Source organism: Carcharodon carcharias, chromosome 3, assembly GCF_017639515.1.
Source record: "Carcharodon carcharias isolate sCarCar2 chromosome 3, sCarCar2.pri, whole genome shotgun sequence".
In the NCBI taxonomy this organism is placed as follows: Eukaryota; Metazoa; Chordata; class Chondrichthyes; order Lamniformes; family Lamnidae; genus Carcharodon; species Carcharodon carcharias.
The window spans coordinates 171,520,081-171,534,432 of record NC_054469.1 but is presented as its reverse complement, the minus strand read 5'-3'; the positions used below and the strand labels follow the sequence as shown (position 1 = coordinate 171,534,432).

General features: G+C 39.7%; 1 protein-coding gene across 4 annotated transcripts in view; it reads right to left on the bottom strand.

Moving 5' to 3' along the window:
• Positions 1-2,110: 2,110 nt before the first annotated feature.
• The window catches only part of LOC121276099 (inactive ubiquitin thioesterase OTULINL-like), a 66,813-nt gene continuing 54,571 nt past the window's right edge, over positions 2,111-14,352 (bottom strand). For 3 of the 4 annotated variants that reach the window (XM_041184042.1, XM_041184045.1, XM_041184046.1), the window contains 4 exons: positions 13,438-13,587; positions 10,801-10,926; positions 8,645-8,914; positions 7,330-7,905 (listed from right to left, as the gene is read on the bottom strand). In XM_041184042.1, coding sequence (XP_041039976.1) covers positions 7,726-7,905; positions 8,645-8,914; positions 10,801-10,926; positions 13,438-13,587 — 726 coding nt within the window. In that variant the 3' untranslated portion in view covers positions 7,330-7,725. Of the gene's footprint in view, positions 6,846-7,329; positions 7,906-8,644; positions 8,915-10,800; positions 10,927-13,437; positions 13,588-14,352 lie in introns of those variants that run through there. The other variant, XM_041184043.1, reaches the window with a different exon arrangement.

Genomic DNA, 14,352 nt, shown 5'->3' with positions numbered 1-14,352 from the left:
GGAATTCACCAAGGTTCCATAGACAGCACCTCCCAAGCCTACAAGCACTACCATCTAGAAGGACAAGGGCAGCAGCTAGATAGGAACACCACCGCCTGGAAGTTACCCTCCAAATCACTCACCATCCTGACTTGGAAATCTATCACCATTCCTTCACTGTCGCTGGGTCAAAATCCTGAAACTCCCTTCCTAACAGCACTGCGGGTATACCTATGCTACATGGATTGCTGCAGTTCAAGAAGGCAGCTCATCACCACCTTATCTAGGGCAACTAGGGATGGGCAATAAATGCTGGCCCAGCCAGCGAAGCCCACATCCCCTGAATGAATAAGAGAAAGCAAAGGTAAGTCAGCCACTGCTGGCTAGAGAAACCAGTTCTCGCAAGCTACTTAATTAACTGTCACTGCCTCTCCAGAAAAGAGATTGTTTATCCCTAAGTCTGTAAGAAACTTAACTTAAACAGTAATTTGCACTTAAATGATAAATGCAAACTTGATTAGATTTTAGAACAAGCTTAACTCTTAAAATTAATTCTTATAATTCCCTCAATCACTAAATTCCCAAGCTCATACTCTGTCTCAGTCTGCACTCAGTCGCATACTGTTACCTTCATGCTTGCTTACTTCTCTGTTGCTCTATTAACATGACAATGAGATGTAATGTTAATAAAACCATTATGGATGTTAGTGACAATTACAGCAGCAGCTCTTAAGTCAGTTCCAAACAAAGGTCTAGACTGAAGGCACGTAGATACACAAAACTGGCTTTTGGGTGGTTGCTGGGCAACATATTTACTTATCAGTATGTGTTGCTTTTAGATGCTGCTCATCTCAGTTTGTTGGATGATAAGAATGAAACTGAGCTTACGATTCCATTGCCAGATCCTCAAACATAGGCAAGAGAGAGATATAAAGGGCAGATCACAAACACTCAAGGCACTCCAAAGTACATTTATCTAGAAGGCTAATCACTATCTCAAGAAAGACAAGTAATTTCCAGAATCTTAAGCCCAGCATGACAACATTTATCAGTTTTCATGGATATCCAGATCAAAGGCTGGCTCCTTGTGACTGAAAGTATGGTGAGAAATATAATTCTTGGAGATGAATAGATGATGAATTACACTGAGAAATTGCACAGAGGAAAGGCAATGAAGGAGGATTTGTGTTGAACATTGTGTAGACATCTGACCAGGACAGTTTTAGTATGGCAAGATGGGAGCTGGACTGAAATTATTCAAAGTTTTAGGAGAAACAGGCATGTTACTCACAGATGATGAGACATTTAATATCCTTAAAGAGGACCGCGTTTCCAAAGCCAGTAGTTGAATGGATCTGAGAATGGGATTTAGAAGATGGAATAACGACCGCTGTTTTGAAAGAGTCAGATGCCATGGGAGCTACTGTGGCAAACATGGGTTAGGGAAGGCAATGGAGTGGTCAGAAGTTAGGTAGGGAAGAGGAAGCAGGTAAGTTTTATGGATGTGACCCACTTGGAAAGTGCAGAGGGTATGGGAGAGAAAGTACAAAATGAAAGGAGATCAAAGATCAGCTGGGCAGGGAAAAAAAAGAGAAAACTGGTGGCAGAGTCAGCTGCATGAATGTCTCAATCTTGGAAACAAAGAAATCCATTGCTTCTTGATGTTGGCTGTAAGAGTGAAGGGGATCAAGAAATGAGTAACATTTGGTTGAGGAAAGTGAAGCCCTAATCATTTAGTGCCAGATTAAGGTGCCTGGTGTATAACTGACCTAAAGATTGCAGCTCTTGGATATAAGGCAGTGGATATTGAAACTGTACTGGGGGAACAGCAAGAGTGGTGAGTAATCTGTTAGGGACAAGGGTTTTTTTAATTTGTTCAGGACATAGGAATTGCTAACAAGGCCAGCTTTATTTATTGCCCAATCCGACTAGACTGTATGCCACTGTGCCTCCATCTGTCCTGCCACTGGGATAGCTCATGCACAGGGACGGTGATGAAGAAATCTGGAATGTTGAAAGCAGAGGCGAAAGATCACTTCAATACAAAAAAGAGTTTTACAAGTTGAACACTATCAAAAGCTACTTTGCCTTGTACATACCCAAGATTTTTTGGGGGGTAAAAAGAAATAAAAGAATTTAAAAATACTTTATTGTGCATGGCCAATTCCAACAAATGCTCAAATACATCAATACGAATGTTTCAATCTCCAAAGCCACAAAAAATTGAATATAATTTTAAAATCAATATTTGTAAAATAATGAAATTACTCAACTTTATATTATCAAGCTTTGTTTTAGTAATAAGCTTAGTAATAAATCAGTACAAATGACTATATTTAAAAGAAATGAATTGCATGTCTTGCAAAACAAAAAAAGAGCAACTTAAAAATATCAGGAACACGAATTTGATTATCCACTATTGCATTTGTGGAAATGCTTGTACATTAAACATTCTTCAGTCACATTTTTATGTTTAGCAACTTTTTTGAAAGTGCATGAATGATCCCACAATAAAAAATATTTCTATTTATTGTAACACAACACCCCAGTTTATTCTCACCTTTTATAAAGCAGACAATTTAGAGTCTAATATTTTTTGACAGGAATGGAAAACTGGGAAATCTACAGTCTGGATGAGTACAGCACTACCTTACACAACTGGAATGTGCTGCGGCTGAACAAATAAGCCTGCTTTTAAGGGGTTGTCAGCAGTTCAGTATCATAAAATATACAAGAATATCGCAAAACATTTCCAACACTTGGATCTTAAACAGAGCGGCATGAAAAGATCTTCTGCAAATACCATGCATTTCCATATTCCAAAACAAATAAATCTATATTGAAGGCAGATTTATTTTACAGTACCCAAATCTTAATGACTCATAGACATTATGGAATATATAATCTATCACAATTTATCAAAACTAAAAGATCTTAAAACTAGTAAATAACATCTCTTTCATTATTGGTAGAAGTGCAAGATTTTGTGAACAAGATACCCAGAATTACATGCATAAATGATGTAAATTTAATTTCCCACCACATATTTCTGAGAGAAATAACAGAAATTAAGTTTTACTTGATAAAGTCATCAAACTAAATCATTTTAAAATGGCTTTCCTGTCTATTTGTTCATAATATTGTTGTGAATTACAGGAAGGATTCAACAGAACTACTATGTTGTCATCTAAATTTTCATATATGGTACAAAGCTCATGACTAAGCGCAACCACAAAAATATAAACCAGTTGTGGAAACAACATTCTCTAAGTTGCCAACAAGAAGCAAAGAAGCCACTGAAAGTTGAGCTTGCCACTGGTACCAAAATCAGAACACCCAATATTACTGTAGGTTACTACTTCAAAAGGACTGTCTTAAATACTAAAGTAACACAACCTTTTTTTCTGCTTCCTGGGAGGGGTGATGGTTGAGGTGGAATATGGAGGAAACAAACAGTGTAAGGAACAAATGCATCATCAGTCAGCATAAAGGAAAACTTGCATTTCCATAGTGCCGCTCAAAACCTTAGGACATTCCAATAGTTTTGCTGCCAATGAAATATTTTTGAAGGACAGTCAATTCATCAAAAGCACCAAATTATTTCTTTCACTGTCTTGAATCGCTGTCAAGTATTATACTACTAGAATAAACAATGCAACATTAGAAGAAGTTTGTTGGTGTTAAGTTTTAACGTAGGAGGAAAACCCAACACTGCTATCATAGACCTCCAACCAGGTCATTTCAGACTAACAATGCCACAAACTCAGACCAAAGCAAATCTTGGGGCAGAATTTTACAGTCACCTGTTTACAGGTATGCAAGTGGGGGACCCATAAATTTCTCCAGATGGCCTTCCTGCCCGTCCTCGACCTGATTGCACTTTTATAGGGTGAGCCCTTGGGTGGCCCTCCTGTCCTTGTCTCAGCTGGGCCACTTCCTGCCTCAATTTTGAGACTGGCAGGAGTTTGGGGCGGGGGAAAAGCTGTGACCCTGCTTGGGCCTCAGATGTAAAAGGGGGCCTCCCTCAAGGGCCCCCTTTCCACATTAAGTGAACCCCCTCCCCCTATGTTCTGCCCTATGGGTGCACCCTCCCCACTTGCCTCTCCATCAATACCTCTCCCCACCTTCCTGAAGCCTCACCTCACTTCCACTCCCTGCTGCGAGCACCCCCCCACACTTACCTCACCTGGACTCCAGCATATAGAAATCAGATTGGCTGGCTGCTCTCTGAGGCAGAACTTCTGCCCGAGTATTAAATGACTCCATGCCCGTTACGATCGACAGGGCTAGGTTCCCTGCCAACTTTTCAGGTGGCGATTCCATCATCCGGAAAATCCTGCCCTTGGAGTTTAGATTGTCTTAATGGTGTACCCTATTCAGATGGATAAGCACGTGGGTTCAAAATGCACACAATGGGCTCAGAACATAATGTATAGAGGCTGAGATTTCAATGCAGTACTGAGGGAATGCTGAACTATAGAAGTGCCAAGTTTTGGATAAGATATTAAACTGAGAATCCTTTCTGCCTCTCCCTCAAGTTCAGACTTTCAAGCATTTCCTTCAAACAGTTATGCATTTAATATAACAAACTCATCTAATCCAAGAGAGACTACGCAGCTAGCTGCTAAGCAAACTTTGACTAATTAGTTTCTGGTATCAAAGAATCCGAGCCAACTCTCAAACTTAATGCCATTCTCCTGATAAACAAAAGGATTCTCTGCAAACTACAACTGCAACCGGTTTTTGAATCATTTTGATATTATAGAAATTACTCCAGAAATTTTCCTGATTTGATATAGCCTACACACCTGTTCAGAAATCATCTCTTTATCCCTCCTGCCAAGGAGCAAAAGTAGATGTTTGACACATCAAGGTTGTCAGACCAAAATGTGCCACATGTTAACTATCTTAAAATGATTATATTTCAGGGATTTATTTTGGTCCCTAGGGGCTTTACAGATGTGTGCGAGGGAACAGAAACCAAGCTGGGGTGAAGGAATTAAAAGGGGTGATTGAAAGCTTTGAGATTTTTTTTTTTAAAAAGGGGAAAGGATGTTGGAGTGACCAAAAAGTTTGAAGAGCAAATTTCAGAGAGGTGGCTGAAGGTTCTCTAAGGCTTAATATTATTGTCATAAATGTTTGTCCTTATGTTTGAATAGCTTTATTACAATATTTCCATTATCATGAGTGAATTGAAAAAATACAAAAAAGCCTCCCTGAATCTGCTAACCCTGCAACTGAAGTGCAGTAACTTATACCACCTGATGGTGGAGTGTATGAGGCTTCAGTAGCCTGTATTACATGACTAAATATAGTGACAGTCCACTTCTCTGGAATTCCAGAATACAGTACTGAAACCAAATGCTGGATCCACTGATATTTCATAAAACCCATGTCAGAAAATATCTCTATGCATTAACACAATAAGAACAGAATATATAACAAATTTTAATCCAGGAATTTGTGCACTGCATTCACCATCTCTCGTTTTTGGAACTCTGTGCAATTCTGATAGAATAAAAATCAGTTTATTTGTCTACTTTTGTAAGTATCTAAAAAAAGATCAACTGTACTATTACAAATTGGAATTGTAGTGAACATCAGATTTGAGGAGTGCCAGATGATCACCATTAACCCACATTCTTTTAATTGTCGTTAAAATAACATTAGTCGTAAGCTTTGGATGTAGGGGTTATGTTCTCCTAATGTCATAAAAGACAAAGAAGGTGTTTTATTTTCTGTATTGCCCCATCTAAATATAGATTCATTTATCAAAACACCAAACAGTCTTGCGTTGCAATTGATGCTATTACAAGCTAAGTTTTAAAATTATTTTTATTCATTCTGGGAATATCCATGTCGCTAACAAGGTTATCATTTATTAACTATTCCTCTTCACAACCTACAAGACTTGAGACGGTAATCTGCCTTCTTGAACTGCAGTCCATATGTCCAAACTGGATGGGTTGTGGCTTGGAGGGAAATTTGGAGGTGAAGGTGTCCCATGCTGCCTTTGTTCTTCCAGGTGCTGGAGATTGCAGGTTTGGGAAGTGTTGTTGAAGAAGCCTCGACAAGTTGCTGCAGTGCATCCTGTAGATAGTATACATTACAACTGTGTGCCACTGGTGGAGGAAGCAACTCTTTAAGCTGGTGAACAGACTACCACTCAAGTTTTGTCCAGGATGGTGTCGAGCTTGAGTGTTGTTGCAGCTGAACCCATTCCAGGCAAGTGGAGAATATTCCATAAAACTGATTTATGTCTTGTAGGCTGTGGAGAGGCATTGGGAGTCAGGAGATGAACCACTCACTGTAGAATACCTAGCCTAGTATAGTATTTACATGGCTGTTCCCGTTGAGTTTCTGGTCAATTGTAACCTCCAGGATATTGTTGGTGGGGGATTTAGCCATGGTAATATTGAAAGGTGAGGTGGTTAGACTCTCTTCTTGAAAATGTTCTTTGACTGGCAGCGTATGGCATTAATGATACTTGCCCTAAGCCTGGATGTTGTCCAGGACTTGTTGGCATATTCTGCTTCAGTATCTGAGGTAATGGTGCTGAATACTGTATAATCATCATCAGACACCCCTATTCTGACTCTATGATAGAGAAAAGGCCAATAATGAAGTAGCTGAAAATAACTGGGCCTAGGGTGCTAGCCTAAGGAACTTCTACAATTCTCCTGTGACTAAGATAATTGGTCTCCGGGAGCCAAAACCATCTTCTTTTATGCCAGATGTGGCTCCAGCCACTGTAGTGCTTTCCCCATTCTCCACTGACTTCTTTTAGGACTTCTTGATGCCACACTTGGTCAAATGCTACCTTGATGTCAAGGGCAGTCACTTTATCTCACCTCTGGAATTCAGTTCTTTGTCAAGAATAGAGAAAAAAAAAAGTAAAAGCTAAAGAAAGATTTTTTTTTTCTCCACCACTCTCCACCCATTACAATTTACCATAGTACTATCTATCCTAAGTTAGAGAAGACAAGATTCTGTGACAATTGTGGTGCAGCAGAAAATAGTTCAAGAATCACTGTCTAAATTAATAAAAATCACTTTCCATGAATCACACTGAAAAGAGTTCTTTGTCTTCACTTGGTGGTGTTTTCATTGGTGGAGGAACAGCAAATTAAACATGAATGGGGAGAGGGGTGTGGAGTTTGAGCCTCTTGGCAGCAGTTTCTTGGGTTGGGCTTGCGGGATGATGGGGGTGAGGTTGTGTGGGTTGTACAAGCAGAGAACAGATCTGCTTTTGGGTGATGAAGAGCTCCAGAATACAGAATGATGGGAGGCGTTCCAGAAGTTGTCTCTCTTTCTCACCATTATAATGACCTCCTACCCTCTCCAAAAATATTATCCCTTGTTTACTGATTATCCAATGACCTCTGCTGGCAACATTAGGATGACTATGAGCACATTGTCTTAAGCTTACATGTACCAGAGGGTGGAAAGTTTCAGGATGAGACAGGAGAAAGATGGTGAAAAACATCAACACTTTCACTCTTTATATAATGTTATTTTCGATTAGGGATTTGAGGTTTTCATTATTTGTATCTTGCAGGATGCCTTCAGGCTTGTAGCATTTGGCAAAACTACAAGTGTATTCAAAAAATATTCAATAAAAATTGAAATAATACTTTGTTGCTGCAAGGTTTGCATACAATGATTATCATAGCCGCATTAAGCCAATATAAATACCAAGATATTTACAATGGAGACAAAATGTTTCCTCACAATCTCTAATATAATTCAGCTCCAGGTAATGGGAACATTGTAATGCCGGTCATCCTCAGTTAGAAGGAGAACTTCATGCCATTCTCTATGGCAATCTTCAGGATAACATGATTCAAATTCCTCAGTGCCATACTTGTAGAGTCTGAAGGTTTTGATCTTCAAATGAAATGTGAATCCAAGGAGAAACATTTCAATCTAGAAGAAGGAGGAAGAAATAAACAAGCACACACAGAACAGAAATAAAGATCTCAACTTTCAGACATAAGATTTTATCTCACCTCAGGAATCTTCCAAGGATCCATTCTTAGCCCCTAATTCCTCTCCCTCCACACAATGTTCCTTCACTTCAACTAAAGAAATACAATTTGAGATTTTATCTCTTTCCCTGTCTAATAGCTGGTGACCTTGCATGTTACTCAGGGATGAGCAAATGCAAATACTCTCTTTCATATACAAAGAACAAGCCAGGAACTATAATGCTGCAAATGGAACTAGACATGCAAATCAGAAGTTAGAAAATTATATACCTGTGTGGAACAAAGGGATCTGTTTATTTAGGTAATGCTTTGCAAATGATCTCTAGACATCTAGTACTGTACACTAATACTTCACCTGTATTGTTCACCTCTATAAATAATTTTACTTGATTATAAATCAGATTAGTAGATCACCATGATAAAAAGTTTCACATGGCTGAAACTGTTTGTCTGAAGAGTGATATAGTATTATCTATAATTATAGTGTTAAGCATATCATACAATGGAATGATTGATTGTTAATCCTGAGGTTCACTATCCCATTTAATGCATCATCTAAATTTGGATGTTTTGGCTATCAGGAAAGCAGAGTCACCATCAGAATTACACAATAAAGAAAATTTGTGTAAATAAATAAAGAAAGTTTGTAGAGAGTCCAAACCATAACCACTACATACCTGCTCCAGTCCACCTGTGTCACCAACATAGTTGAGATGGTTCATCATGAAACTTAAAGGATCAGGTGAAGAATCACGAGCAAAGAAAAAAGCACAAAAACTGGGAACATCTTCTCCATTTTTCATGTTCTCATGAAGCTCAACCACAATGTACAACATAAGAAATTTCATGGCTTCGAACATCTTGTATTCATTCTCCTGCTCACTGAATAATTTCATACACATTTCTGTTCTTTTCTCATGGTCCTTAATTCCGTGAATGTTGATCCACTGGAACAAAGTGAACAGGTTTTTAATCAAAGTGCAACAAATTGAGTTACACAGTGAGAAGGGAATACAGTAGATTAGCATGGCACAGAAATATAATCCTACTGTTGGACAGACAAGAACTCATTTGAATAATATTTCAAAAGGTGAGGGGTGTTAGTGCCAGAGAATGGAAGTCTTTCCATTTCAAGGAAGGTATTGCCCAGACAGTTGTGTAGTACAGCTCTTTCTATCCACCCACATCAAGAAGGCTAAGAACAGCCACTGTTACTGCACAAATGTGACATCTTTTCCATTTCCCACACCTCCTGTGATCTTTCAGAGAAACACTGCTCATTATTTCTGAATTTAGAAGATGGTGATGCAGCATAATCTTCTGCCAAAAGCTGGACAAAGAACTCCAAAGGAAGGCCATTTGAGACTGGGTCTGGTAATTCAATTTCCTACAAGGCAGCCAACTTAAACAAAGGAGTGAAAATCTTGGATTCTGATGATGACTCTAGGTCAGGAAAGAGAACATAAATGTATTGCTAAAGAGGTCCAGGACATTAAAGAAAATAAGGCAAGAGTACTTTTAGCTGTCTTAGTTGCTTGCTTACAACTGATGAACAGTTAATGAGGGCTCTCTAATTAATCTGTGAGGTGCCACAGGATGTTTGTTATGTAAAAAGTGCTATGTAAATACAAGTTGTTGAATTCAGGACGGATTTATGCAGGAGCCCCCTATCACCAGCAGACATAAGAGATTTATATGAATTAGTCTGTCTTGAATTTGAACCCAAACCCTAGAGGTAGGATGATCCATTGCCACAACATTTCACAATTTGTTTTGGAAATTATCACAGTATTTAGAAAAAGACGTGAAAGGTGTAGGAAGTAAAGTGGAAAAGCTTTAGGACCCTGATGGCATGAATCTTGGGAAGCTGAGGAAAGCCAGGGTAGAAAATAACACAGGCTCTGACCACTATCTTGCAAACATCATTGGATATGGAGAGTGTGCCAAAGGAGAGCAGCCAATGCAACACCTCTGTTTAAGAAGTGAAGAAAGGGTACAAAGCAACCACAAAACCAGTCAGCCTAACATCAGTAATAAAAACAGAAAATGCTGGAAATACCTAGTAACTTCAGGATGTAGGTGGCTTAGTAAAAAGGACAGTCAGATGTCAGATAAAATTTTGGTTGGAAGAATGATGAAATCTATAATAAGGTGGAACTTTAAAAGGAATAGAAAAGCAGAGTTCCTTTGCAATACAGTTGCACAGACCCTTAAGTTAACATAAAGTAGTAAACACCTGGCAGGTAGAGTTTAACTTGGGACATTGCTGAAGGAAGGGGAAGCAAAAAAGACAGATGAGACATTAAAATACCAGGGTTAAAGACAAAGGTAAACAAAGAACTTAAACTGGAGATATGAATTTACTTACATTTAAAAAAAAGACAATTTAAAGGAGGAAGTAAACCAAAAAAAGGAAATGGGAATACTCACAATACAAAGAAAATAAACAAAATAAATATCATACTGTATTCTAACTGAAGTTTAAAGAAAAGCTCACTTTTAAACGCAGCCATTCTTTGATTCAACTTGTTACTAGTCAGAGTATTTCTCATGGTCAAAACATGTAACTCTCTTTGATGAGAGAAAGTGGACCTTCACATTTATTTCCATGCAAGGGCCTAGTCTAAGGATCCCCCTTGGTGAAATAATGAGCTCTCCACTACTGGAACTATCAGGTTGCTTCAACTAATTTAACATTTTGCATAAAGTTCATTCTAAACATATACATTAACTGATCATTCATCTCATTGCTGTTAGTCTGACTTTGTTGGCTGCCAGAGTTACACACACACACGCACGCGCGCGCGCACGCACGCACGCACACACACTTTACCTGCCCTTTAAACAATTCCAGGCACTTGCGTAATTTTCCAAATACATTACTCCCAGTATATTTCTCAGGACCAAAACTGTATTGCTGTACCCAGTTGCAGCCTTGTGTAAATACTTTTTCAGGAATCTAGAAATGGAGTTAAACAAAAAAAGGATCAAATGAAAATTCTCTCTTTTCTTACATTTCAACTACCAAATATTTTCAGACAGTGCAGGTGTTGTAAAGATTAAAAGAAAACTTCAGTTTTCAAAACAGTTACACAGAAAATTTGTTTTACTGTACTTGTATCATAAACAGGGTTCAATGGATCATCTCTCATAAAATGTTTATAATATTTGTTATCAGCCAGGATCAAAAATACATCCAGGGCGGAATTTTCTGTGTCCACTGGCATCAGGCATGTTTGGCAGCATGAGCAGACAATATGGCAAGGCGACTAAAAAAATCCGTTTCACGACGTCCTGAAACCAGTTTGCAATCATCTGCTCTACCCATCAATGGCAGGCCGCGTTTCCCACCATCAGACATCGGGAACCTCATCATAATACATCTACATATCATTATAAGCCCAACTCGCCGGAATCATCCGTTCATGCTGGATCATCGGAGCACACCGACTTGTTTCACAACGGTACATAGGCGACATGCACCTGGCAAGCTGCAGTTCACTCGGGACTTTGAGGTTTTTTTTTTGTTTGCCTGCCTTGCTTTGGGCAGCACTCACGGTCATCAGCACCAGGCTTTGTAGGCAGCACATCATCACTTTTAGGGGGGCTCTGGATCCAGTGCCTATCCACGAGACCAGTCTTATGGCAGGGGTGGCTTCCCCAAGCAAGCCCTAACTGCAGGGTTAGGGCTTGCTTGGGGGAGGGGGAGAAGTGGCCTTAGGCAAGGGAAGAGACTGCAGGACGAGAGCTGTGCTGGAGAAGGAGGGTATCCCAGGGTGTGTGTGGGCCACAAGTTGATCCGTGCAAGCGGCCTCGGGGTGGTGAGGGCTGAAGAGGCCTGAGTGAGGGAATGAGTGGTGGTGTGTCCCTTGAGCTGGCAGTGAGTGAGATGCTAGTGAGTGTATAATGGGCTTGAGTGAGAGTGTTTCGAGTGATAAAGTGGTTGCCTTAACCTGGTGGCACGGGTGAGATCATTTATCCTTTATCTACATTGGATGGTCAACCTCTTCTATGCACCATTGGTAGTGGTGATCAGTGCCATCACCTACCAAGACTGAGTGGTAAGGTTGCAGCCCCTCCTGCAGCCAGAGTGGGGGTACAGGACATCACGGCGGGCCTTCACGGCATTCAGAAGGCGCTTGGGGGGCGCATCATTACCTTGGGGGGGGGGGGGGTTGTTGCTGCTGTCTTCTTGTCTTTTGGGGCCATGTCTCTGTTGCAGCATTTCTGGGTTGGAAGCACTGAAAGGCATGCGTACAGCTGATGAAGTGGCAAGGTGACGGTATAGCAGGCGAATCAGAGCCTGCCCATCATCAGTACAGCATGTTTCCCAGGAAGGATGACTAATGAGGCAGGATTGGGATGATACGGCAAAAAGCTGCCATTGCGGCCGGCAGGTAAAACATCCTTTTTCCTGCCCGCTATCACAATTAGTGCAAATCTGGGACAATTCAGCCCGCAGCATTTGACCTCTGATCTAAAAGGTCTCAGGTTCATATCCCACCTTGTGGGGTTGATATTAATGCTACTGCAGCATCACAAATTTCATTTTCTTAATACAGATTTTATCCCAATTATGTTTAAAAATACTTTTACCTTATTTAGCGCAGATGACTGCCAGCACATATCTCAGATCACCAAAGGCGATCAGGTGTAAACAAACTTCAGTTCCTCACAGCCAATACTAGCGGCATTACTTTTTTTTGTGTCAGAGCCTTGTGAAGCATGCTGAGCCAGTTCAATGCACCAACATACTTGCATCACAATACAAAGTACAATCATGAACCAAGCATGTTGATTCCTATTACATTCAACTGCGTCATGGCAGAACATTTCCAGCACAGCCTGTAGACCAATCTCTGTCAAGCCTATAGAGACCACATAAGGTGTGGTCATAAATGCAGGAAGACAATGCACAGAAGGTTGCTCACCTCATAAAATATCCCTGGTAAAGCTAGAAGCACCTTTATAAACAACACTAGCCCATTACAAATTACATCTCTTACAATTTGTTAAAATAAAGCTGCTTATGATGTTTTTTTAACTCTTATTCAAGCCAATTCATTTTACCAAGTCAGAGAAACAAAAGTTCATTAATCCGAAACATGAACTGTTTTTTCACTCTCCATAGATGATGCCAGACCTGCCAAGTGTCTCTAACATTTTGTGTTAAAATGACATGTCAAAGTGACATATAGCTATGCATCATATTCAACTACTATGTGTTTGCACAACACAAAAATCAACCTTCCACAATAGAAATGTGGTATATTCCAAATAAAAACATTGTTAAACAAAAAACTGTTTAGCATCATGCAGATTTCCCAAAGGCTGCTTGAAATGTAACAAGCTTTTTGTGCATATACAAAATAGGAAAAAAATATGCATTTGACAACCCTTCAATGCTTCAATGGACGGAGCTATAACAGTTGTGCACTTGCCTGCACATAGTTTCGAAACATCAAGTTACCTTGGTTACATCCTGTTCCCTCATCCATGATGGAAGAGGTATACCCTGGCAGAGAACCTGAAACAAAACTGCCCTCAATGCACAGTAGTTATCTCCTCTGATGTTTCGCAAGTTTTTAATGTTGTGCCCCAAATAAATATCTTCATAAGCCTAGAACACAGAAACACAGATTCATACAAGAAACAGTTTACAAATCAACAAATCAATGTATGATATTTACCACATTAAGGGATTTGAAAACATATATTGATAACATTACAAATTCATAGATGAGTAACAATTTCTTGAGTTTCCTGCATTCTAGTCACATAACAGACAAATTAGTGTCACTTTGTAATGATTAATCATTGCTCAAATAGATCATATCCAATATTCATGTCAGTTGTTGTTTCATGCAGGTCTCACACCACAATCCACAGCACAATCAGTCCTGATCATTTGCACCTTTACATTTTACATACTTGCTAGTTACATTCACTTAATGTTAGAAAGCAATTTGTTTTATTAACAGCACATTCTGACTTAATGGGAGGGAAGAGATTGATTTGCATAGCGCCCCTCGAGGCGCATCACAAGCTTATACTCGTGCGGCCTGCGAGGCTTTCTTCAAAGGTATCAATGAGGAACACTGCACAGGTTGTAGCCCATCACACTATCTGCCCTAGGGAACCAACATAACTCTGCAAAGTAGCAACACGTGAGCAAACTTTCCCCCCACCCTCCCCACTTAAGTTTAGCATGAGTATGAAGAAAAAACAACTTTGCAGACAGTAAACTTATAAGGTTATAAATGCCCAGGGCTCCCTAAAGCAAAATGGAACAAGACTCCCTCCTTCAGAGATCTTTGTTCCAATGTCACTCTGAACCTTGACACTAGATTGAAGATGTGGTTTATAGTATAAATGCAACGTCTGT